At 42.9% G+C, this 27,781-nt stretch overlaps 2 protein-coding genes across 9 annotated transcripts in view; one reads left to right on the forward strand and one right to left on the reverse strand.

Moving 5' to 3' along the window:
* Positions 1–27,781, reverse strand: part of EPS15L1 (epidermal growth factor receptor pathway substrate 15 like 1) — a 323,253-nt gene that overhangs the window by 197,512 nt on the left and 97,960 nt on the right. For all 8 annotated transcript variants that reach the window (XM_077252909.1, XM_077252893.1, XM_077252875.1 and 5 more), the window contains 4 exons: positions 26,256–26,341; positions 24,442–24,514; positions 14,093–14,254; positions 9,857–10,054 (listed from right to left, as the gene is read on the reverse strand). In XM_077252909.1, the coding sequence (XP_077109024.1) occupies positions 9,857–10,054; positions 14,093–14,254; positions 24,442–24,514; positions 26,256–26,341 (519 nt within the window). The remainder of the gene's footprint in view (positions 1–9,856; positions 10,055–14,092; positions 14,255–24,441; positions 24,515–26,255; positions 26,342–27,781) is intronic.
* Positions 1–27,781, forward strand: part of C1H19orf44 (chromosome 1 C19orf44 homolog) — a 497,340-nt gene that overhangs the window by 124,086 nt on the left and 345,473 nt on the right. The gene's annotated exons all lie outside the window — the stretch shown is intronic.

Below are 27,781 nucleotides of genomic sequence, written 5' to 3' on the forward strand. Positions count from 1 at the left end.
TTGGGTCGTTACGGACGCGGCGATACTAAATATGTGTACTTTTATTGTTTGTTTTTTTATTTAGATAAAGAAATGTATTTATGGGAATAATATATATATATATTTTTTTCTTTATTTAGGAATTTTTTTATTTTTTTTTTACACATGTGGAAGTTTTTTTTTTTTACATTTTTACTTTGTCCCAGGGGGGGACATCACAGATCGCTGATCTGACAGTTTGCACAGCACTCTGTCAGATCGGCGATCTGACTTACAGTCAGACTTAAGCTGCAGGCTTACCAAGCGCTTGCTCTGAGCAGGCACTCGGTAAGCCACGTCCCTCCCTGCAGAACCCGGATGCCGCGGCCATTATGGATCCGGGGACTGCAGGGAGAGGAGGTAAGAGACCCTCGGAGCAACGCGATCACATCGCTTTGCTCCGGGGGTCTCAGGGAAGCACGCAGGGAGCCCCCTCCCTGCGCGATGCTTCCCTGTACTGCCGGCACACCGCAATCATGTTTGATCACAGTGTGCCGGGGGTTAATGTGCCGGGGGCGGTCCGTGACCGCTCCTGGCACATAGTGCCGGATGTCAGCTGCGATAGTCAGCTGACACCCGGCCGCGATCGGCCGTGCTCCCCCCGTGAGCGCGGCCGATCGCGCTGGACGTACTATCCCGTCGGTGGTCATACGGGCCTACCCCACCTCGACAGGATAGTACGTCCAATGTCAGAAAGGGGTTAAAGGTATCAGACTACAGGGAGCTGAAAACAAATGCAAGTCCCAATACTCAGATTTATATTTTTAAAATAATTAGAAAATTAGAAAATCATGTATCATTGCCTTTACACTTCACAAATACTTGCTACTTTTTGTTGGTATATCACATAAAATCCAAATAAAAGACATTTAAGTTTGAGGGTGCAATGTGAAAAAATGTGTAAAAGTTCATGAGGTATGAATACTTTTTCAAGGCACTGGACATGCTACATAGTCCCAGCCTCCTCATCTAACAGTGGTATATTCCAGTTCAGAAGCAAGAAGACTGACACAGCTGTAAAAATAGTGACACAGAGGGCCAGAGCTTTAACCCCTTCACCCCCAAGGGTGGTTTGCACGTTAATGACCAGGCCAATTTTTAGAATTCAGACCACTGTCCCTTTATGCGGTTATAACTCTGGAACGCTTCAACGGATCTTGGCGATTCTGACATTGTTTTCTCATGACATATTGTACTTCATGATAGTGGTAAAATTTCTTCGATATAACTTGCGTTTATTTGTGAAAAAAATGGATATTTGGCGAAAATTTTGAAAATTTCGCAATTTTCCAACTTTGAATTTTTATGCCCTTAAATCACAGACATATGTCACGCAAAATACTTAAAAAGTAACATTTCCCACATGTCTACTTTACATTAGCACACTTTTGGAACCAAATTTTTTTTTGTTAGGGAGTTATAAGGGTTAAAAGTTGACCAGAAATTTCTCATTTTTACAACACCATTTTTTTTTAGGGACCACATCTCATTTGAAGTCATTTTGAGGGGTCTATATGACAGAAAATACCCAAATGTGACACCATTCTAAAAACTGCACCCCTCAAGGTGCTCAAAACCACATTCAAGAAATGTATTAACCCTTCAGGTGTTTCACAGGAATTTTTGGAATGTTTAAATAAAAATGAACATTTAACTTTTTTTCACACAAAATTTATTTCAGCTCCAATTTGTTTTATTTTACCAAGGGTAACAGGAGAAAATGGACCCCAAAAGTTGTTGTACAATTTGTCCTGAGCACGACGATACCCCATATGTGGGTGTAAACCATTGTTTGGGCGCAGGGCAGAGCTCGGAAGGGAAGGAGCGCCATTTGACTTTTCAATGAAAAATTGACTGGAATTAAGATGGGACGCCATGTTGCGTTTGGAGAGCCCCTGATGTGCCTAAACATTGAAACCCCCCACAAGTGACACCATTTTGGAAAGTAGACCCCCTAAGGAACTTATCTAGATGTGTTGTGAGAACTTTGAACCCCCAAGAGTTTCACTACAGTTTATAACGCAGAGCCGTGAAAATAAAAATTCCTCTTTTTTTTCACAGAGATGATATTTTAGCCCCCAGCTTTGTATTTTTACAAGGGTAACATAATAAATTGGACCCCAAAAGTTGTTGTCCAATTTGTCCTGAGTACGCTGATACCCCATATGTGGGGGGGAACCACTGTTTGGGCGCATGGCAGAGCTCGGAAGGGAAGGAGCGCCATTTGGAATGCAGACTTTAATGGATTGGTCTGCAGGTGTCACGTTGCATTTGCAGAGCCCCTGATGTACCCAAACAGTAGAAACCCCCCACAAGTGACCCCAAATTGGAAACTAGACCTCCCAAGGAACTTATCTAGATGTGTCGTGAGAACTTTGAACCCCCAAGTGTTTCACTAGTTTACAACGCAGAGCCGTGAAAATAAAAAATCTTTTTTTTCCCACAAAACTTATTTTTTAGCCCCCAGTTTTGTATTTTCCCAAGGGTAACAGGAGAAATTGGACCCCAAAAGATGTTGTCCAATTTGTCCTGAGTACGCTGATACCACATATGTTGGGGTAAACCCCTGTTTGGGTACACGGGAGAGCTCTGAAGGGAAGGAGCACTGTTTTACTTTTTCAACGCAGAATTGTCTGGAATTGAGATCGGATGCCATGTCCCGTTTGGAGAGCCCCTGATGTGCCTAAACAGTGGAAACCCCCCAATTATAACTGAAACCCTAATCCAAACACACCCCTTACCCTAATCCCAACGGTAACCCTAACCACACCCCTAACCCTGACACACCCCTAACCCTAATCCCAACCCTATTCCCAACTGTAAATGTAATCCAAACCCTAACCCTAACTTTAGCCCCAACCCTAACTGTAGCCTTAACCCTAGCCCCAACCCTAGCCCTAACCCTAGCCCTAACCCTAGCAATAACCCTAACCCTAGCCCTAACCCTAGCAATAACCCTAACCCTAGCCCTAACCCTAGCAATAACCCTAGCCCTAACCCTAACCCTAGTAATAACCCTAGCAATAACCCTAGCCCTAACCCTAGCCCTAGCCCTAACCCTAACCCTAGCCCTAACCCTAGCCCTAACCCTAACCCTAATGGGAAAATGGAAATAAATACATTTTTTTTATTTTTTTATTTTTCCCTAACTAAGGGGGTGATGAAGGGGGGTTTGATTTACTTTTATAGCGGGTTATTTAGCGGATTTTTATGATTGGCAGCCATCACACACTGAAAGACGCTTTTTATTGCAAAAAATATTTTTTGCGTTACCACATTTTGAGAGCTATAATTTTTCCATATTTGAGTCCACAGAGTCATGTGAGGTCTTGTTTTTTGCGGGACGAGTTGACGTTTTTATTGGTAACATTTTCGGGCACATGACATTTTTTTATCACTTTTTATTCCGATTTTTGTGAGGCAGAATGACCAAAAACCAGCTATTCATGAATTTCTTTTGGGGGAGGTCGTTTATACCGTTCCTCGTTTGGTAAAATTGATAAAGCAGTTTTATTCGTCGGGTCAGTACGATTACAGCGATATCTCATTTATATCATTTTTTTATGTTTTGGCACTTTTATACGATAAAAGCTATTTTATAGAACAAATAATTATTTTGGTATCGCTTTATTCTCAGGACTATAACTTTTTAATTTTTTTGCTGATGATGCTGTATGGCGGCTCGTTTTTTGCGGGACAAGATGACGTTTTCAGCGGTACCATGGTTATTTATATCTGTCTTTTTGATCGCGTGTTATTCCACTTTTTGTTCGGCGGTATGGTAATAAAGCGTCGTTTTTTGCCTCGTTTTTTTTTTTTTCTCACGGTGTTTACTGAAGGGGTTAACTAGTTATATAGTTTTATAGGTTGGGTCGTTACGGACGCGGCGATACTAAATATGTGTACTTCTATTGTTTTGTTTTTTTTATTTAGATAAAGAAATGTATTTATGGGAATAATATATATATTTTTTTTCTTTATTTAGGAATTTATTTTTTATTAATTTTTTTACACACGTTGAAAAATTTTTTTTTTACATTTTTACTTTGTCCCAGGGGGGGACATCACAGATCGTTGATCTGACAGTGTGCACAGCACTCTGTCAGATCTGCGATCTGCTGTGCAGGGCTGCAGGCTTACCAAGCGCTTGCTCTGAGCAGGCACTCGGTAAGGCTTCTTTCACACTTCAGTTTTTTGGCGTCAGTCACTTCCGACATAATGACGGATCGACGGATCCGTCACAATAGTTGAAAAAACGGATGTAACGGATCTGTTTTTTTGACGGATCCGTTACTCGGGGGTTGTATATACTTTTTGGAGCATGCGCAATTGAAAAAAATTGAAAAAACGGATTGGGGCGACGGATCCGCCCATAGGTGGCCATTCTATGAAATGACGGACGCGACGGATCCATCGCGATCCGCCATTTCAACGCAGACAAAAAACGTTGCAATGACCGTCAATGTCTAGATGACGTCCGCCAAATTTTGATGGATCCGTCGCATGACGGATGGAACGGACGACCATCCGTCACAATCCGTCGCTAATGCAAGTCTATGGGTGAAAAAACGGATCCGTCGAAAAAAAAAACGGATCCGTTTTTTGAGGAAAATGGCGGATTTAGACTGACGCCAAACAACTGAAGTGTGAAAGAGGCCTAAGCCACCTCCCTCCCTGCAGGACCCGGATGCCGCGGCCATCTTGGATTCGGGACCTGCGGCGAGGAGGGAGGTAGGAGACCCTCGGAGCAACGCGATCACATCGCGTTGCTGCGGGGGTCTCAGGGAAGCCCCCGCAGGGAGCCCCCTCCCTGAGCGATGCTTCCCTATACCGCAGGTACACCGCGATCATGTTTGATCGCGGTGTGCCGGGGGTTAATGTGCCGGGGGCGGTCCGTGACCGCTCCTGGCACATAGTGCTGGATGTCAGCTGCGATATGCAGCTGACACCCGGCCGCGATCGGCCGCGCTCCCCCCCGTGAGCGCGGCCGATCGCGTATGACGTACTATCCCGTCGGTGGTCATACGGGCCCACCCCACCTCGACGGGATAGTACGTCAGATGTCAGAAAGGGGTTAATCACTTGATTAGAGAGGAAATTATCTTAATTAACTATCTTTGAGAAAAAGCTTTAAAGTCATAAGGTTTCCTTGGAGATCATAAGTCCTCTTTAAGTAAATAATAGAATCGAGAGCATGAGAACCAAGCTTGATTTGTGAAGCATAATGTCCATACATCTCTGGAGAAATGCAAAGACATTCGCTTTATGGTGTGAGTGGCTGAGAAGAGTAGGGCGTCTCTGGGTCTGTGGCAAACAGCTAGAGATACAAGCCAGTTTTATAGCAAGTTAGTACCATAGACTTAAAATATTTGAAGGCAAACAAAGGATGGGGCTGGAAATTGTTGAGAGAAACAGGATCAATACATAAAAATTATGTTACTCATATACAATACCGAGCGCAAGGACAAAGTTGTATTGCATCATATTAACCCCTTTCCGACATTGGGTGTAATAATAAGCCGATGTCGGACACCTTCCCTTTTATGTGAGCTCCGGCGGGGAGCACACAACATTCCCGGCACATGTCAGCTGTTATGAATAGCTTACATGTGCCCCTAACAGCCGCGGGAGGAATCGCGATCCACCCGAGGCTGTTAACCCATTAAATACCACTGTCAAACTGACACTGGCATTTAACAAGCGCTTCCAGCAAGTGCATCGAAAATCCGCCCATCGGTGACCCGTCACACGATCGCAGATCACCGACAGGTTGGCATGACAACCAGAGGTCTCCTGCAGACCTCTATGGTTGTCACTGCTACATTGCAATGAGCGCCGCCCGGTGGTCGTCGCTCATAGCAAGGAATTCTGCTACATACAGGCAATTTGATCATCGCCTGTATGTAGCAGAGTCAATCGGGTTATGGCAGCTTCTAGCCTCCCATGCCAAAAGTAAAAAAAAAAAAAAAAAAAAGTTTTTAAAAATATTTAAGTTCAAATTACCCCTCTTTCCCCACTCAAAATAAAACAATAAAAAAATCAAACACATCGCCGGTATCGCCGCGTTCAGAATCATGCGATCTATCAATAAAAAAAAGGATTAACCTGATTGCTAAACGGCGTAGCGAGAAAAAAAGTAAAAACGCCAGCATTACTTTTTTTGGTCACCGCGACATTGCATTAAAATGCAATAACGGGTGATCAAAAGATCAAATCAGCACCAAAATGTTATTTTTAAAAACATCAGCTCGGCACGCAAAAATTAAGTCCTCACCAAACCCCAGATCACAAAAAATGGAGACGCTATGGGTATCAGAAAATGGCACAATTTGTTTTATTTTTTTTACAAAGGTTGGATTTTTTTTTTTACTACTTAGATAAAATAGAACCTAGACATGTTTGGTGTCTATAAACTTGTAATGACCTGGAGAATCATAATGGTAGGTCAGTTTTAGCGTTTAGTGAACATAGTTGAAAAGCAAAACAAAAAAACACTTGTGGGATTGCACTTTTTTTTGCAATTTCACCACACTTGGGTTTTTTTTTCCCGTTTTCCAGTACACGATATGTTAAAACCAAAACAAAAAAACATCTGTGGGATTGCACTTTTTTTGCAAATTCACTGCATTTGAAACTTTTTTCCTGTTTTCCAGTACACGATATGTTAACATCAATGGTGCCGTTCAAAAGTACAACTCGACCTGCAAAAAACAAGCCCTCACATGGCCATACTGACAACAAAATAAAAACGTTATGGCTCTGGGAAGGAGGGGAGCGAAAAACGAAAATACCTCCAGTCATGAAGGGGTTAACATATATTTCAGGTAGCTAAAATTTGCTATCTTCAGATTACATAGAAAAACCTGCTGACAGATTCCCTTTAAATGCAGCTGTCAAGAGATTGACAGTAGGATTTAACAGGTGAAGAGCTGCAGGTGGAGCGGAGCTATTAAAGGCACATGATGGGTGAATAAATCAGCCATCATTTGCCAAGATGTGGGCTCGGCATGAGCCCATCCAAGGCACGGACATGACATACGACGCAAATTTATGTTATATGATGTGAAGAGGTTACAAAGCTGTTTATCTCTACACTAATTGGATGACGGTGAATATGGGGCCTGAACAGTAAAGTGAAACAGATCTCAGGCCTTACATAATTAATTTATGGATTAAATGTCTGTGTACTACTGTTTTTAAAGGGACTCTGTCACCTGAATTTGGAGGGAACAATTTTCAGCCATAGGGGCGGGGTTTTCGGGTGTTTGATTCACCCTTTCCTTACCCGCTGGCTGCATGCTGGCTGCAATATTGGATTGAAGTTCATTCTCTGTCCTCCATAGTACACGCCTGCGTAAGGTAAGATTGCCTTGTGCAGGCATGTACTATGGAGGACAGAGAATGAACTTCAATCCAATATTGCAGCCAGCATGCAGCCAGCGGGTAAGGAAAGGGTGCATCAAACACCCGAAAACCCCGCCCCTATGGCTGAAAATTGTTCCCTCCAAATTCAGGTGACAGAGTCCCTTTAAAGCAACATGTGCAATTGAGGCCTGCAAAAAAATAAAGGAAGGCTTGAAAGTAAAGATCAGAAATTTTTGTCAGTTTTGATGGCACATTGGAAATTTCTGATACTGTAAGGTGGACTACAGTATAAAAAAATCCCTATAGCATTTTATATGTCACTCTGTGCTGATTTGGGTAAACACAAATTCTTATGCATTGTTACTATTGTGATGCAAAATCTTATGATTCCTGGTACAAAAGAAGATAGCTTACCCATACAAAAGCCAATTGCCAATATTATCAAGTCTTTACCAATTACACTTGCATTCAGGGCTGTGGAGTCGGTAAGCCGAACCTCCGACTCCACCAAAATGGGCTCTGACTCAGACTCCACAGCCCTGGATGCATTAATTTGTTTTGTTTTTGATGATCACTTGTCTTTCGTCCTATCATGCGGATATATTAACCCCTTCAAGACAGGAACAATTCCTATATTTGCGTCTCACCTTTTCCCAGAGCCATAACTTTTTTATTTTTCTGTTCACATAAATGCATGAGGTCTTGCAAGTTGGACTTTTGATTGACACCAATCATTTTACCACGTATTGTTCTGGAAAATGGGAAAAAAGCTCCAACTGGGGAGAAATTGTGAAAAAAATGCAATTCTGACATTGGGCTTTAGGAAATGTTTTATGGTGTACATTTTGTGATAAAAATGACCACACAATATGATTCGTCACCAGTATGATACGAAACACGCTTAGTTTTTTATTATTTTAGGGGTGAAAAAAAGTTGGGGAGTTGTGCTGCCATTTTCCATTTTTCGGTTGATGGAGCTGTGCGACGACTTATTTTTTTCCTAACAAGAGAACGTTTTTGTTAGTGATGAGCGAGGGTACTCGGGTGATGTCCGAGTATTTGCTCGGAGATTTAGTTTTCGTTGCCTCAGCAGCATGATTTACAGCTGACAGCTTGAATACATGTGGGGATTCCCTAGCAACCAGGCAACCACCAGTGTTACTCAGGCTGGCTAGTAGCTGTAAATCTTGCAGATGAGGCGAAGAAAACTAAACCTCCGAGCACTCACAAATACTCGGAGACCACCCGAGCAACGAGTACACTCGCTCATCACTAGTTTTTATATATACCATTTTCAGATAGATGTGACGTTTTATCAATTATTAAAGAACTTTTTGTGGAATTGCAGAGACCAAAACAATTTAATTTTGGCTTACTTGATGTTTATGGTGTCTACTGATTGTTTTTACATTTTGATAGATCAGGCTTAACAATTTAATTTTGGCTTACTTGATGTTTATGGTGTCTACTGATTGTTTTTACATTTTGATAGATCAGGCTTTTCTGAATGCAGCGATATCAAGTGTATTTTTTAAAATATTTTTTAATGGGGCAAAAAGGGGGGGTGATTTGAACTTTGACATTTATATAGTTTTTGTTCATATCTTTCAAAACTTTTTTTTTTTTTTTTTTTAACACTGTTCTTATTAGTCTCCTTGGGGGACTTGAAGCTGCGATCGTGACGGCTTGCGCGATATACAGAGATGCCACATCATGGCTGCATATAGTAAAAATCACGGTGTCCTTTGAAGCCCAGACACAGGCAGGGTCTCAAAGAAGCTCTGTAATGAAAAGCATGGGGGGTCTTCAGCGGGCCCCCGGCTGCCATAGGAACCCATCAGCAACCTGCGTTTGCCGATGGGTTGCTATGACAGCCATGATTTGCTGGGTATAGGGTGGCTTCATCTCGTGATCCCGCTAAATACTATGCTATCATGAAGAGGTTAAAAAATGACAACCAGATCCCTGTACGGGAGCAGTTGTTCAGTTAACAAATAATACATTTAATGCAAGCACAGACCATGCACTTAATGTGAAAGCTACAAATTGACATTCGTTCCATGTTGTAGTACATGACCATAAGTATGCAAATCGCATACATGCGGTCACATAACTACTGCCTGCTTGCCTCAGCAATACGGGAGACAGTGTGTGCATCGCAAACTATCACAATTCAGCAGTCTGCACTCACTCTGTGTTTTATTTTTCTACATAAACCTGGACAACCTTTTTAGTGATTTTGGTGGTTCAAAGGGCTTTCCGGGTCTCGAAAACTGATAAATTATCTTCAGAATATCAGAACAATTGGGGATGGTGTGAGGCTACAGGTACACCTAACAATCAGCTGGCTGAAGATGGAGCAGCGATACGGAAACAGCACAGATCCATAGATTGTGTAGTGGTCTTATGGGCTGTCAATTTCATGATATTTTAAATTCTAATAAAGTAGTGTTTCATTTTTAAATTAGCTTACCTGATTAATTTCTTCCTGTGTTGATTTCAATGACTTTATAATGGTCTCCAGTTGAATCTTTCCTGCTTGGATACTCTGCTCCAGCTGGTTCTCTTCCTGTTGTAATCTGTTTAGCTCTGATTTGGCCCTATTAAGTTCATCTTCCTGTGCCTGTACATCGGATTCTTGGGACTGAATTTGTACTTTTAGTGAGGAAATCTATGATAAAACAAAACAGGACACAATAGGTACTATGTTATTTTTATCACACAGCACAGTTTTATTTAATTTTGTTTTAATCAAGACCAAGAGGAAAAAAATAAAAGACTTCAGACATGGTAGCATACTGTGGAATATGCCTCTAAATCTAGGTAGTGTAGACAGAAATTCTGCTTCCAAAATTTTATACATGCAGACTCCACACTAATAAGTCAGATTGTATGAAAATCAATGGGAGAACCCACAACAGACAATACTACAATACAGGATCCATTATTATTTACTTTTAGCGCACCACTGATTCCAGGTGTGATTGTGGCACGTTTGAAACCAGAAGGGAAGATACCAGAAGTTAGTGATAGGTTGTAAAGATGGGTTAGGGCGGGGATAAGAAGCGTGGTGAGGTTGGGGAGCAGGTGGGACTGGATGGGGTCAAGTAGTGGGGTGCAGTTTGGGGAGATGATGAGTAAGCAGTCCTTCAGTGATGGTGGGGAGGAAAGGTTATGGGGGGAAGGGAGGTGATCTGACAGGCCTATTTCACACATCAGTATTTTCATGCCAAGGCCAGGAGTGGGACATACAGAGAAAAGCTATAATTTAAAGACTGACACCTGTTCTGTGTTTTGGAGACAATCCTAGTTCTGGCATATAAATACTAATGCAAAAATACTGATGTGTGAATAAGGCCATATACATAGGGCTTCTGGTGGTTCAGCAGTAAAGACTTGCCCGATTTGGTCAATCTTATTTTTGAAATGTGCGGAAAAGTCTTGTGAAGAGATGAGGGAGGTTGGAAGGAGCAGTGGTGAGCGGAGCAGGGAGTTAAAAGTTTTAAATAACTGTTTGGAGTTGTGCGATAAAGTAGGCATGATCGTTCTGAAGTAGTCCTGTTTAGCAGAGGTGAAGGCTGACTTACATGTGAAAGTTGCAACCATCAAAATATACCTGCAGCCAGCTCTAATTGAGGATTGAATTCTCTTATATGGAAATACAGCTTTAACAGAGATGTCCAATGTGGGATATTTATGGCATATTGGGGTTAAATAGGTTATTTAAAGAACAGGGCCCGGGTGCATTTTGTTAAGAATAGAAATATAGGTGGGCAAGGAGATCTCTCTCCACTTCCAATGAAGCTCTGAAAATTGCATGCACACTTGTTCTCAATGAAAAGCAGCTAAGAAAACATTCTGGTTAGAAATGAAATACTGTACCCTGTACGTATGTGGTTCCTTGGCAATGGCAAACAAAAGTAGGCACCCATGTCTTGTCCCTCTCCCCAAGGGAATCAACAAGGACATAAAAGCATTAATCAGGACCTTGGCTTTCTGAGAGCTATACAGGACTGCAATCCACCTTCTAAAGCATTGTTCAAAGCCAAATTGTTGAAGGGCTTTTTCAAGGTAGGCCCACTTAACCGAATAAAATGTCACAGCAGCATCCAGAGATGCCAAGGCCCAATCTTCCTGTCCTTTCAAACCCAACAGTGTAATTACGTGGCCTCTCATATTATCGGCTTTAGACTGACCCAAAATAAATTTGCTCTGGTCTGGGTGAATAATTTTGTGAATTACTTTAATTAGTCTATTCGGGCAAGTATGCATCTTCTGGTGTATACAATGATACTATATTAATATAGTGTTTGTTCATAGCTTCATTTGCAGATACAGTGAAGGAAATAAGTATTTGATCCCTTGCCGATTTTGTAAGTTTGCCCACTGACAAAGATATGAACAGTCTATAATTTTAAGCGTAGGTAATTTTCACATTGAGAGATAGAATATCAAAAATAAAATCCAGAAAATCACATTGTATAAATTATATTAGCTATATAAACTGCATTTTGCAGTGAGAAACAAATATTTGATCCCCTTCCAACCATTAAGAGTTCTGGCTCCTACAGACCTTTTAGACGCTTCTAATCAACTCGATACCTGCAATAAAGACATCTGTCTTACATAGTCACCTTTATAAAAGACTCCTGTCCACAGACTCAATTAATCAGTCCGACTCTAACCTCTACAATATGGGCAAGACCAAAGAGCTTTCTAAGGATGTCAGGGACGAGATCATAGACCTGCACAAAGCTGGAATGGGCTACAAAACTATAAGTAAGACGCTGGGTGAGAAGGAAACAACTGTTGGTGCAATTGTAAGAAAATAATAATAATCTTTATTTTTATATAGCGCAAACATATTCTGCAGCGCTTTACAGTTTGCACACATTATCATCGCTGTCCCTGATGGGACTCACAATCTAGAATCCCTTTCCCTATTATGTTTTTGGAATGTGGAAGGAAACCGGAGTACCAGGAGAAAATGGAAGAAATACAAAATGACTGTCAATCCGCATCGATCTGGGCCCCATGCAAAATCTCACCTCATGGGGTATCCTTGATCATGACGAAGGTGAGAGATCAGCCTAAAAATACACGGGGGGAATTTGTTAACGATCTCAAGGCAGCTGGGACCAGTCGCTAAGAAAACCATTGCTAACACATTACATCGTAAAGGCTTAAAATCCTGCAGCGCCCGCAAGGCCCTCCCCTGCTCAACAAGGCACATGTGCAGGCCCATCGGAAGTTTGCCAATGAACATCTGGATGACTCTGTGAGTGATTGGGAGAAGGTGCTGGGGTCAGATGAGACAAAAATTTAGGTCTTTGGCATTAACTCAACTCGCTGTGTTTGGAGGTTCGAGAAATGTTGCCTATGACCCAAAGAACACCGTCCTCACTGTCAAGCATGGAGGTGGAAACATTGTGTTTTGGGGGTGTTTCTCTGCTAAGGGCACATGACTACTTCACCGCATCAATGAGAGAATGGATGGAGCCATGCACCATAAAATCCTGAATGACAACCGCTTTCCCTCCACCAGGACATTAAAAATGGGTCTTCCAGCAAGACACCCAAAACATACAGCTAAGGCAACAGAGGAGTGGCTTAAAAAAAAGGTTATGGAGTGGCCTAACCAGTCTCCAGAGGTTAATCCCATAGAAAACTTATGGAGGGAGTTGAAGCTCTGAGTTGCCAAGCAACAGCCTCAAAATCTTAATGATTTAGAAATGATCTGCAAAGAGGAGTGGACCCAAATGCCTCCTGACATGTGCACAAACCTCATCATCAACTACAAACAATGTCTGACTGCTGTGCTTGCCAACAAGGGTTTTGCCACCAAGTATTAAGTCTTGTTTGCCAGAGGGATCAAATACTTATTTCACACTGCAAAATGCAAATACATTTATATAATTTATACAATGTGATTTTCTGGATTTTATTTTTGATATTCTATCTCTCAATGTTAAAATTAACCTACCATTAAAATTGTAGACTGTTTGTGTCTTTGTCAGTGGGGAAACTTACAAAATCAGAAAGGGATCAAATAATGATTTCCTTCACTGTAGATGGTCCTATATTGCTGCTGAAGTAACCAATGATATTTTCTTAGTAGAGTATCTGTTCATTATTTGGCTGTGAACAAACACTATACTAAGAGAATATCACTGGTTACCCCAGGAGATGTATAGCATCATCTATCTGCAAATAAAAGTTTCACAAGACAGACAGATATAGGTGTGGAAACACATAGATAGCGTCATTCATCGATACATAATGTTATGCTTACTGCTAATCAGAGGTCTTTACTATGTTATTACATTTGGCCTGCTTTCTTGATGGACCTATTGGGTAAAAAGCAACTATGGATTGTGTTTGAAATTTTTCCAATGGTATCCATCTTTAAAGCTGGACACAATAGTGTAGTCTGCTGAGCTATCACAACCAAGATAAAATACGGACACATCCTTTCTATAACAAAAACTGCTGCTAGGGCAACATTTAGTGAACCCCCTTATACTGCAGCAACATCAAAACACGTCACCGGAAAGTGAGGACCCACACCACCCGCCAAATGACAGTGGGCATCCAATAAGGTTGTACATAACTTAGCTGTACTAAATATTCCTTAAACTATAGATTTTTATATCAAATGTCAATGTAATAGATAAAAATAAATCAATAAATATTGAACACTAATGCTCACCATTTGACCTTCCTCCTGGCACTTTTGCCTTACATCATTCAGCATGTCTTTTAATTTAGCTTTTTGTTGGTCCATTTCATCCAGTCGGTCCTGTGCATCCTGCTTTTGTGCTTCTAGTTCCTGAAGTGTTGACGTCTCACGATCTAAATCATTTTGAAGCTCCTAAAAAGACACACATTAAGTAGATATTTGCACTCATTCTGTGTGGTATCATTCGATTTAGCTCTTTATTTGGGTGATGTTCAAGCCGTGCATGAAAGGTATAGAGGTATACTAATAAGGAGCTATCTGGTTTATAAGAAGCAATTACCTATGCTGGCTAAGCATAGTGACAAATTAAGGGGTTAAGATTCTTTTTTTTTTCTTTAAATCTTATTCACAAAAATTGTTTAATTGTTTTGCTTTGTCACAGGAGCATAAGAACAAAATTAATAAAGCATGCTAAACGTCGGACACAAGTGGTGCTCAAAGGATCACATGGGGACTGGACCTGTGATGGAGGTTCTGAAATAAGTCTATAGTGCAAAAGTGGAAAAAGCAATAACACAATAATTTTTTAAATATTGTTTCATTTAAAATTTCAAATACGTTCCTCTATAGTTCAAAATATAGCACTCACCTGGAAAAGTTTCACACAAAACTTTTCACTAACATCATTGTGAGGATCTGACAAATGTTGAAAAATTACTACTTAGCATTTAACAAACCCTTCAAGCAAAGATTACATTGACACAGCTCTGACTTTTGTAGGAAAGAATATGGTAGTCCTGGATGGGAGGCATGTGTCACCGAAGTGGCTTGCCTTGGTGATGGAAGCCCCAGAGAGGTTCCAGCAACAGTAGGTTGCTGGGAAGTTTTTAATGGGATTGTACTTTGGGTTCAAGGTTTAGGAGCAACCAAAAGAGCTTATGTGAGAATGGTCACTCTCATATCTCCAGTCGATGCTTTCCAAGTGGTTTATAAGGCAGCTGAGCAAACCCAGAGATGTCTGTGTGTGGGAGGAGAAAAGGACCGTGTTGTACTAGTCAGTCTCTACTAGCGGGAGAGTGAACTTTATTCTAAACGGGTGAGCCCATATCGGCTGTCTGTGCAGTGTTCTTTATTTTGTCACACCTTTGTGCAGGGAAAAGGCTATTTTGATTTGTGAACTGTGATCGTTTATGGACTTTAATAAACTGCTCACTGTTTGGACATACAGTGGCATCTAAAAGTTTGAGCCAATTTTCAATATTACGGTTATTGTGAACAGTTAAGCAAGTTGAAGAAGAAATTATCTCTAAAAGGCATTAAAGTTAAAGATGACACAGTTCCTCAGTATTTTAGGCAAAAAAGAAATATATGGTCATTTTTTACACTTTAAAAATTACAAACAGGAAAATGGGCCGTTGCAAATGTTTGGGCGTTCTAGGAGATCAGTGTGCTCTTATAACTTTGACCAAGGTTTCAGACCCTAATTAGCCTGTTAGGGTTATGGCTTGTTCTCCATCATCACTGGGAAAGGCCGAGTGATGCAAATTTCCCAGCTTTATAAACACCCAGCCTCCTCTAACCTTGTGCCAAAAAACAACGGCCATAGGTTCTTCTAAGCAGCTGCCTAGCACTCTGAAAATGGTGGAGGCCCATAAAGCAGGAGTGTTACACCCGGTCCGGTCCCTGTACCTTCGCGGGGTCCCCGTCGGGACACCCGCTCTGTGCCGACTCCACCCTTTCAGGATACAGCCTTTGCCTCCCCTTCCTGGCGCGCGGCCAGCAGGTTCTCGGGCAGCGTGCTTAGGTCGTGCGCGCGCTCGCTCCCAGTCTCTGAAAGAGACAGCGCGCATTTTTCAAAAAGTGCTTTTGGCCAATGGCGTGTTGATGATTACTACTTCTAGCTCCTCCACCATATGGAGGGCGCCGAAGCAACAAGTATCCACTGTTGCTTCTTCAGGTTTCTGCTAGCATGTGCTTCTGTTTCTAAAGTCCTCTGCCAGTGCTCTGCTTATATTGTCTGTCTCCACAGATCATCAGCTACCTGTTACCCGGCTATCTTGGACGATGTTCGCTCTGTCTACACCAGTTCTGTCTCGTCCCGCCAATCTGCCATCCTCATCTCCAGACAACGCCAGTACCGCCGGTACCAACTGCTACCTGTACACCCGATATCATCTGCTTAGCTCCACATCTCCTGCTAACCCTGTTTGTCCGCTTGTCCCACTGGGACAGCTGCCACGACTCCGGGGTCTAACTGGAGGTAGCACCTGTGTCCCCCAGGCATTCCAATCAGACCCTGTTCGAGGGGACTTACCACGGGTGTCTGGGGCTCACGTAGTCACGCCCCCTTCGGAGCCCCCCGGACCGTGGTCCCGAGGTTCCACGTTAAATCATAATAAAAAGAGACTTCCGGGAGGCGGGGCATCTGAATGGCCGCATCTTAACAGAGCTCCTGCATGCAGTGCCAGAATCCATGTCCATCTGGCTTCAAATCTCCACAGAAAGGGGAGAGAAGACGCTGAGGAGCTGTGGACACCATCAGGCAACAGGAGCAGTGTGCTTGTCCCGGAAGACAGGGCTGGAAGAGCCTGAGAGCAGCTTGCAGACATCGTGGGTGCAGACGGCCGCCATCTTAGGGGCCTGGAGGACCTGACCATCGAAGTGATCTGCTGCACTACCTGGTAGCTGGAAGCAGGTAGGAGTGGAGCCTGATAGTGCCCTCTCCCTGGAGCTGTGTGCCTGTCAAGGACTGTACGAACTGCAGCAACTGTGAGCACATTGTCCCCCTCCCCTTCCTTATCGTCCATCACTGCAGTGGGGGAGAGACTGTTCTGTGGGGATCCCAGATTCACACGGAGAGACAGCAACACCTCCTCCCCCCAGCAAAGACTTAACCCTAAAGGAGGCACAAAGGAGAGAGTCACTTGGAGGTTTGTGCAGGGGCAGTGTGTACGGACAGAGGAGGCCCTTCCCCCCTCCTCTCACAAGAGAGCTACTCAGTGCAGGGCAGTGAAGACTGTGTTAACCCCTTCAGCCTGAAAGTCGCCTAATGCATCAGCTATCAGTCTGTGACTGGGGTGAGACAAGATTATCACGCACACGGGACTCACTGTGGAACGGGTTTTCTGGGGTGGGGGCTGTGTGTGTGGAGGAGTGATTATAAGCTTCATCCCTGCGGGAGTTTTTGCTGGAGGCGTGTTGCTTACATGGCTGCTATTTGATCATTGTTTGACAGAGGAACTGTTCACCCCTGTGGTATTGGTTGCTGCACAGCCTTTTTTGCATTGATCAGAGACTGTCATAGGGCTGCATGTGACTCACCAGAAGGAGCTGAAAGTGCTCCCGAGCTCAGTAATAATCCACGTAATGGAAGGTTTTGTAACCCTTTGTTAAATGATTTGAAGTACCGTGAGTAGGGACATGGGGTAGAAGGTCGTACAATTCTCCGAAGCCGCCACCTTTTTGATATTGCTAATCTAATGGAAAGGTTTCTTACAGTACCTGTGTATAACATGGCACCCAAACCACTAAAAAAGACCACAGACCTTACCAGCAAGGACAAGACAAAAGCAATGGCTGAGCCTGCTCCATCACCTCCTAAGCATGCAGGTACAGGCTCGCCCTCAAGTGGATAATCTGCCAAAGTACGCCCCCAGAACAACTTAGAGCAGACCAGAGCCGACACTCTGGCTCTGGATGTTTCACGTATTCTAATGCCCATGTTTGACAAGAAATTCGATGAATTACGGGACTCAATTACAGCAGTGCTGGCGCAGGTCACGACTCTATCGCACACAGTGGGGAACCTGGAGGCTCGTACCCAGACATGTGAAACATCAACCGCAGAGCTTCATCAGATGCTTGCACAGCAACAGGAGGAAATTAAGCAATTGAGGGAGCACAATGATGATCTGGAAAACCGCAGCCGAAGAAATAATCTACGATTTGTGGGTATCCCAGAAACCATCAGAGGAGAGGACCTTACTCTTTTCCTGACCAAAGACTTGCCTGCGGCTCTGGAACTTTCCTTCCCACAATACCCCCCACTGCTTGAAAGGGCTCACCGTATAGGGGACACCATGCCAGCAGACAACAAGAAACCGAGACCTGCAATAGCCAAATTCCTGCACTACGTGTCCAAGGAAGCAATCCTTAGAGCATATCGACAAAAGCGTAATGTCTCAGTCCGTGGCCTCAAGATCTTAATTTTTCAGGACTTTTCAAAACAGGTCTCAGACAAGAGAAAATTATTTACGCCTGTGTGCTCCTATCTGGCGGAACACAACATTAGATTCCAGTTGCAATATCCTGTTAAACTCAGAGTGCGGGAAAATTGACGTTTTACGGTGTACACAGATCCTGATGAGGCTAGGGTTAGGCTCATTCCTCAAGAGGACACTGGCTAGGAGAAGTTATAGGGTGTTAAACACCTAGCTTGAGATTATTGCAATCTTCTACCCTGTATGCTCACGGCTTCAGATTAATGTTTTAATGTGTTATAACTGATGTTTTTCTATCATAGGTTTGTTCTTATGTTGTTTTTACCCTTGTGTGGACTCCCCTTCCCCTCTCCACCAACACACGACTCTGTACGCCTTACCGACTTCCTGGAGGGTCCTGCTCGCTGGGACAGGGACCACAGGATCCAGATGCAGGATTTTCAGCATTTTGAGACGCCCAGGACTGGGGTAGGATGAGTAACACACCACTTAACACACAGCCATACACTTTTGTATCTTGGAATGTGGTAAACGGGTCCTTACGCACCTAAAGAGGCTGAAGCCTGATGTGGTCTTCTTGCAGGAGACTCACTGGAGGCAAGGGGATGATAACACTTTGAGAGCACCTTGGATTCAGCATTGCTTTTCAGCGCCGTTTGTTTCCAAGTCGCGCGGAGTGGCGATTTTGCTGGGGAATTCTCTGCCTTACACCTTGCTTGATGAATACTCAGACACTGAGGGACGGTTTTTATATCTTGCGATCCAAATTGGAAACACAGTATACACACTATTGAATATCTATGCTTCAAATTATCCCAATACTACTTTCTTTTCAGAGTTATATCAATTTATTCTGACAAAGCGCACAGATAATTTAATTGTGGGCGGCGACTTTAATGCTGTCCTTGATCCACACCTGGATAGATCTTCCGTGGCTTCCCATGACAAACGTGCTACTTCAGTCATTTTAAAGATTATGCAGCACACTGGGTTGTGTGATCCGTGGCGGGTGCTTCATACCACGGAAAGGGACTACACATTCTACTCGAGGGTCCATGATACCCATTCTAGGATAGACTACTTCCTAGTAACAGAAACTCTATTCGAAAGGATATCAGAAACCACAATAGAGTCTATCATGATATCGGACCACGCACCAATTAGGGGACTGGGGATGGAGCCTCCGAGGGGCTCTTCGGCGCCCTGGAGGTTTCCATCCTATTTGGTTAACTCGGAGGATTTCAAACAGTTCCTCCAGGTCCACTGGAACAACTTTTTGGACGATAACATGTCCTCATCTTCGGATACCTCACTGATGTGGCGCACATCTAAGGCCGTCATGAGAGGCCATGTCATTTCATACATGATACACCAAAAAAAGGAAAGGAGAACTAGGTATAATCTTCTTCATACTGACCTGCTAGCCACACACCAGGCGTACTTGAGAGACCCTACAGACATTAATAAACAAAACTACTTCTCCGCCAAACAACTGCTAGATGCTTTTACTATTGCCCAAGCAACCAGGAATATAGAGTTCACGAAAAATCATTACCATAGATGGGGGGGGAAGACGGGTAGTTTACTGGCCCGCCTGACTAAGCCGCATACCTCCAAGCGCACAATCCTGCAGATTCAACAACCCAAAAGTAACCGACTGGTCACCTCGCCACTTGAGATACAGCAAGCGTTTATAACATATTATACCACACTTTATAAAGAGAGACCGTATGACGCCCAGGGTGCATGGGACTTAATTTCCTCGGTGGAGCCCACAAAGCTGACAGCAGAGCAGAGAGATTTTTTGTCTGCCCCGATAACCATTGAGGAGGTGCAATCGACGATTAAATCTTTCCACAATAATAAGTCTCCGGGACCTGATGGACTGACCATAGAATATTATAAGCTTTTGCAACCGTATAATACCCCTATTTTAGTGGATATACTTAATGATATTTATCTTAAGGGGGAGGTGCTGGAGGGCTTTCATGAGGCCCACACAATTCTTATACCCAAGCCAAATAAAGATCCCCTTGATGTGGGTTCCTTTCGCCCTATTTCACTAATGAATGTAGACTACAAACTTTTAACTAAGATATTGGCGAATAGAATGCAGGTATTTCTGCCACAGGTATTGACACCCTCACAGTTGGGGTTTACGAGGGGGCGACACTCGACCTTAGGGGTCCGATTGGCGGTGGCGGCTACGGTTATGGCCAAACAACAAAACTATCCCCGGACAATGCTTCTCAGCCTTGACGCGGAGAAAGCGTTTGATTCTATCTCATGGAAATTTTTAAATACAGTACTGCGCTACAGGGGTTTTGGAGAGACTTTCCTGGGATTCTTGCAGAATATTCAGCGTGGCGCGGCTACTAGACTCTGGGTGAACAACTTGATGTCCCCTCAGATTAATTTGGAAAGAGGGGCGAGACAGGGATGCCCGATATCGCCCTTATTGTTCAACCTGGCTTTGGACCCTCTTTTACAGTATCTCCATGGCTGGGCAGGTCTTGAGGGCATACGATGTGGGGCGACAGAAATTAAGACTGTGGCCTTCGCCGATGATTTAATGATCTTCCTGTCAAATCCACGGGAGTCTCTGGGCCCGCTCCTTAGAATAATAGAACAGAAGGGGGCGTTGGTGGGTTTCACCATAAATGTTGGTAAATCTGAGGCAATGATGCTCTCTGGGCCTCCCGAACCACGCTGGACACAGGAACACTCTTTACGTTGGAAGACTCACTCCTTGACTTACCTGGGGGTTCAGATCACGAGAGACCCGGCAAAACTTTAGAAAACTAACCTGCAAACGTACATCACCTCATTGCAGGACGAGTTGACAGCATGGGAAAAGTTTACCTTGTCCTTCATAGGCCGGGCAAATTTGATAAAAATGATCTCATTTCCCCGATTATTATACCTATTCAATGTCCTGCCATTTTATCTGAGACCAGTGGATGAACATAATATTAACCGTCTGTTTCGCAGATTTGTTTGGCAGGGGAAGAGGCCCAGAATAGGATTCCACACCCTCACACAAACCCGAACCAGTGGCGGAGTGAATTTCCCAGACATTAAGCTGTATAACCTTGCAGCAAACATGCGAATTCTCCGAGACTGGTTGAAGGGTACCTCTACGCTCTAGCAGTTGAAACATCATTAGTGGGAGGCAGGTCACTGGTAAACTTACTACATGAGCCTTACACATTGGTGCCCCAGGAGCTGAGATCCAATCCTCTGTTTATAACAATCTGGCGGTCTTGGGCGGTCATACGTCGAAGATTAAAGCTATCACCACGGGTGTCACTGGCACAGACGTTTTGTACTAATTCTAGGTTTCAGGCAGGGAAGGCACACCACATTTTTCATGGTTGGCAAACATTAGGCCTGGGCAGGGTGGGAGACATAGTAGATGTACATTCCAAAAAGGTCCTTACCTTCAACCAGGCGACACTCTTATTTGATTTCATCAGTATACACCCTTTCCACTTCATGCAATTACAGAGTTATGTGACGAGTGTTACTTGTGGTTTCAGTGATAATGACTGGCAGGATAGGCTGATAACCAAACTTACCACATGCAAGCTGACGAAAAGGCTTGTGTCAGACTACTATACATTCCTAAGATCTGAGACCGAGAGGGAAGAACATTCCACAGGAATAATGAAGTGGCAGCTTAGTGACCCGTCATTAACACCTACTCTGATTCTACAAATGTTGAGGAATACGCTTAAATTTACACCGTTTACATCTTATTGGGAAATGACGTTGAAGATTATGCATAAATCCTATATCTCGCCAAGGCGCAACTTTCTTATGGGTAATATACCGAGTCCGATCTGTTCCAGGTGTGGAGAGGTCGAGGCAGACATGTTCCACTGCTTGTGGGCTTGCCCACAAATCCAACAATTTTGGCAACGCATACTTGTATTTACTCATACGCATACACCATATAGGGTGGCTCTCACTCCAGCCTGGGCTCTTTTCGGGTACATTACTAATGAAGGGGCTGTGATCCCCACTTATGGTAGAAAATTCTTGTACATGATTTCGGCCTCGGCCCGGAAAACGATTTTACAAACCTGGCTGGCACCTAATGTGCCCACCCTGAGGATCTTCCTGGACAAACACTCCTTCCTATTTAGGATGGATTGGGTGGAAGCATCCCTTCAGAAAGAACTAAAAACCCCAAATTTTTTTGAACTATGGCAGCCACTTATACCCATTCTTCCGACGCATATACAACAGAGGCTCAAACAATGCTTCTGCACAACTACATGGTTCCTGGAACAGACGGTAGCGGGCCGGGCACCCTTGTGAGTGGTGTTGTCTCTTAAATAACACATTGGGCGAAGTGCGGAGCCGTGTGTTTCCCCCCCCTCCCTTCGACTTTCCCTAGTCTGTCTGTTGACCCCTCCCCCCTTTTTTTTTGTTGTTCTTCATTTTCTCTTTGGCTATAACTTCCCCTCTTTCACCATTTAGGGTTATCTAGTTACAGAATGGTAGTCCACTCGTATTGTATTTCCATGTTGAATTCTATGCTTTATCTTGATTGAGAGGTATTTTGCCTTTAATTTGCAAACTGGAACGCTAAATTAGTTACCGTCTTTAATAATGGGCTTCTGTAATACCGGAAAGAGGGAAATAATCCCGTGTACCTATGTTTGCATATTGATATGTTAATGTTGAAAATGTTTAATTGAAAATGTTTAATAAAAACAGTTTGGAAAAAAAAAAAAATCATAATAAAAACAAATGTGAACTTCAACATCTGTGCCTCAGTTTCCATTCGTTACAAGGAGAAAGTTATAAGAAGATTGCTAAGTGTTTTAAAGTTGTCATTTCCGCAGTTCGAAATACAATTAGAAATGGCAGTTAACAGGAACAGTGGAGGTCAAAGTAAGGTCTGGAAGACCAAGCAAAATTTCAGTGAGAGCTGCTCATGGGATTGCTAGAGAGGCAAATCATATAATAATAATAATAATAATAATAATAATAATAATAATAATAATAATGGTTTTCCTGTATTAGGGCATGGATTAACTACAAAAGACCTTCAGTAAGATTTAGCAGACTCTGGTGTTGTGATACATTGCTCTACCCTTCAGAGACACCTGCACAAATATGGCCTTCCTGGAAGAGTCATCAAAAGAAAACCTTTCCTGTGTCCTCACCATAAAATTCAGTAGTAATTCAGAAGTATGTAAAAGAACATCTAAACAAGCCTCATGCATTTAGAAAACAAGTCCTGTGGGCCAATGAGGTTAAAATAGAACTCTTTGGCCACAATGATAAAAGGTATTGGTGGAGAAAAAAGGGCACAGAATTTCAGGAAAAGAACATCTTGACAACCATTAGGCCAATGACACGGGGAACATTACAAGGGTAGAGGGAAAAATGGATTCAATTAAATTTCAACAAATTTTTGATGAAAACATAACATCATCTGTAAAAAAAACAAAACCTGAATTTGAAGAGGGTGGCCTCTACAAATGGATAATGATCTTAAACATGTCAAAATAGACTACCTCAAAATGCGCAAGCTGAAGGTTATAGAATGGCCCCCACAGTCTCCTGATCTGAACAGCATTGAAAATCTGTGTCTAGACCTCAGAATAGCAGTGCATGCAAGACCACCTGTGAATCTCATAGAGCTGGAAGAATTTTCCAAGGAAGAATGGATGAAAATCTCTCAAACAGGAATTGAAATAACTTATCTGGCTACAAAAAGTGTTTACAAGCTGTGATACTTTTAAAAAGGGGGTGTTACTAGGTACTAACCATGCAAGGTGTAAAACAATTGCTTTGGTCCATTTTCCCTTTTGTAATTTTTACAATGTAAAAGATGAAAATATATATTTTTTGCCTAAAATACAAAGGAAATTATGTCATCTTTAACTTTAGGCCTTTTAGAGATCATTTCATCTCCAACTTGCTTAAACAAACTTTTACATGCCCCTGTAAGAACTGGATCCCTGTGTGTACTCTACTGGCTGCCAAAGAGCATGAATCTCAACAGTTTGTACGGCAGCCTGTCAAGAACATGAGGCGGGACCCTGCAATACAGGGTCTGATAATGCACTTGGTTCTGTACTCAGATTTATGCCCATTGAAGGTGGAATAAATATAAGGTAACATGTCTGATCGGAAACATACCTGCACCTCTGTGCTTTTCTGTCTGATGGCCTCTTCTTTCTCTCTGATGTCCTGTTCTAAAGCATATTTTTCTCTAGAAGGTAAAGTCAAATGCATGTATTACATGTAAGCATTACAGACATCTGTGAAAGTATCCAAATACTTAACCCATTAAGGATGAGGCCTAATTCGTTCTTAGTGAGAAATGAGACTTGTTATTTTATGGGACAAATTGTATTTAGCAGCGGCACGATTTTTTACTAACTCTGTGGAAAGAAACAGCAATTCTACATGTTTTTTTTACATTTTAAATGTTCCGCTATTCATGTGGAGCTCACAAAAGCTGTGATCTTTATTCGTTGGGTCAGTGCGATACATAGTGATACCAAATTGACATAGCTGAATTTTTGTTTTATCAATTTTGTGCATTAAAGTAGCACTCCCATCAAAGTTTGTATCCTCTTAATATATTGCAGCCATCATATAATACAGCCCTGTGTAACGGCAATTGCTCATTTTGCCTTTCTACCCAGCTAATTCATCTCTTTTCCATTAGGTCTACGACATCAAGTGATTAAATACAAGCTAGCTGAATCCTTCTAAGCTCTATGCAGAAACAGGAGGTCATATGAGTCTTAAGTCGCTTGAAAAGTCCCTGTCAGGGGGAGAAGTTGAAAAGGGGAATGATAAATGCAGGGACAAGAGACTTCCTGTTTCTACATAGAGCAGAGAAAAGAGAATAAAATACTAATGAACAACTACTCACATATCTATTTATACAAGCACCTTATACAAGCCTTATTCATTTGTGTGCATTTATAATACGGTACTAGGCAGCCAACCGTCTCATAGATGATGTGTGAGCAGTTGTTCATCAGTATTTTGCACATGAGCTAACGTCACCTTTTATCATGGGAGCCTGCTGCATCCTGCAGTGTATTGGTATTGTGAGCTGGTATTCATAAGTATACTATTTGAAGGAACAACTTTCAAAACACTATTGCACTGGCAGAAACTGATGAGATTTGGTCCATGAAGACCTGGAGAACATTGTTACCACAGCAATCCATTGGTATCCAGCAATCGAACTGTGGGGAGAGAGTGAATGGACTGACAGGTATCATTCTCCCTCTGGCAGTCTCCTCAAATGCCGCAGTTACTATTTACTGAGCAATATGAGGAGTTCAGCTGCTCAGATAGGAGGTAGCTTTGGTCCCAGAAGATGCTGTGGGAGCTCCAGCGCCTTCTATGATTGGAACTTACATCTTTAGGACCTATATTGGAGTCCTGATAAAGGAAACTCCACATCAAGATGTCTGTATGCGAGAAAATGTTAACTGACTTTTAAAGGGAACCTATCACCCCGTTTTTTAAAGATTAGATAAAAATAGTGTGAAATAGGGGCAGAGCTGGGCTTTACATTACTGCCTTTTTGGTGCCTTTACACCCCCGTTAGGCTGCCGAAATACCTTTGTGAAGTGGCCGTTTTGTCCTGTCACTCAAGTTGGTCAGGTCGGATGGGCGTGGTCACAGCGCTGTTTCTCCCCCAGATCAGGCTCATCATTACGTTGGTGGTGTAGTGGTGTGCGCATGTCCAAACAGAAGATCCACTGCCCAGGAGATTCAAAACAGCGCGGTCTTCGCTATTCGCCCTTTACCGGTGGGCGCGGCCATCTTTCCTGTGGCCGCGCGTGCGCAGATGGAGCGCTCTGCTGCCCGGGGCTTCAGGAAAATGGCCGCCGCGATCTCCATCTGCACACGCGCGGAATCCCGCGTTTACATGTTTACATGTTTTACAGAACTGTGTAAACTAAAATATATAACTTTCTACTCACCTTTGTAGCTGGGATATCTCCTGGCTAATATCATCTAGTTCTTTCACACCGGTGAAGTCTCCAGAACCAACAGAGCTGGAACTGTCCTAAGAAAAAGAAATAAACGTTTCAAAAAGCTATGAACTACATTAAAGCGGTTGTCTGCTACAAGACAACCCCAGTTTACATGCTAGTATCCATAGCTTAAAAAAAAAAAAAAAAAATACTAATGGGGCCATTCCTATGATGTCGGTGTTCTGATACCTGGTGGTCACATGACAATGTTACATCATGTGGATGCACTGGTCAAGTGACAGTCAGATACCACAAGGCAGACAATGGAGCTGGTACAGGAGGTGAGAATGTGTTTCTTTACTGTTACTATTGGACATTTTAGTATTTAAGCAGTGACTGTCTAGTAGTGTACTAAACCTTTTAAAACAATAAGCTGAGTAAACAACAGGGTCTTTTTAAATTGTTTAACCCCCTAAAGGTACCTTCACACTAAGCGACTTTACAACGATAACGATAGCGATCCGTGACGTTGCAGCGTCCTGGCTAGCGATCTCGTTGTGTTTGACAGGCAGCAGCGATCTGGATCCTGCTGTGCCATCGTTGGTCGTTGCTGAAAGTCCAGAACTTTATTTCGTCGCTGGATCTCCCGCTGACATCGCTGAATCGGTGTGTGTGACACCGATCCAGCGATGTCTTCACTGGTAACCAGGGTAAACATCGGGTTACTAAGCGCAGGGCCGCGCTTAGTAACCCGATGTTTACCCTGGTTACCATTGTAAAAACTCCTCCTGCATCCTGTGTAAGTGCCGGCCGTAAAGCAGAGCGGTGACGTCACCGCTCTGCTCTGTGGGAGATGCCGGAGATGTTCGGCGCTGACACAGGATGCAGGAGGAGTGCAGGGAAGCGGACGCCGGACACCGGAATGTGAGTATGTGTTGTTTTTTTTTAGTTTTACAATGGTAACCAGGGTAAACATTGGGTTACTAAGCGCGGCCCTGCGCTTAGTAACCCGATGTTTACCCTGGTTACCAGGGGACTTCGGCATCGTTGGTCGCTGGAGCCGTCTGTGTGACAGCTCTCCAGCGACCACACAGCGACTAAACAGCGACGCTGCAGCGATCGGCATCGTTGTCTGTATCGCTGCAGCGTCGCTTAGTGTGAAGGTACCTTTAGTGACAGAGCCAATTTGGTACTTAATGACCAGGCCAATTTTTACAATTCTGACCACTGTCACTTTATGAGGTTATAACTCTGGAACGCTTTAACGGATCCTGCTGATTCTGAGATTGCTTTTTCGTGACATATTGTACTTCATGTTAGTGGTAACATTTCTTCGATATTACTTGCGATTATTTATGGAAAAAATGGAAATATGGCAAAAAATTGTAAAATTTTGCAATTTTCAAACTTTATATTTTTATGCCCTTAAATCAGAGAGATATGTCACAAAAAATAGTTAATAAATAACATTTCCCACATGTCTACTTTACATCAGCACAATTTTGGAAACAAATTTTTTTTTTCTTAGGGAG

Source organism: Ranitomeya variabilis, chromosome 1 (assembly GCF_051348905.1).
Source record: "Ranitomeya variabilis isolate aRanVar5 chromosome 1, aRanVar5.hap1, whole genome shotgun sequence".
Lineage (NCBI taxonomy): Eukaryota > Metazoa > Chordata > Amphibia > Anura > Dendrobatidae > Ranitomeya > Ranitomeya variabilis.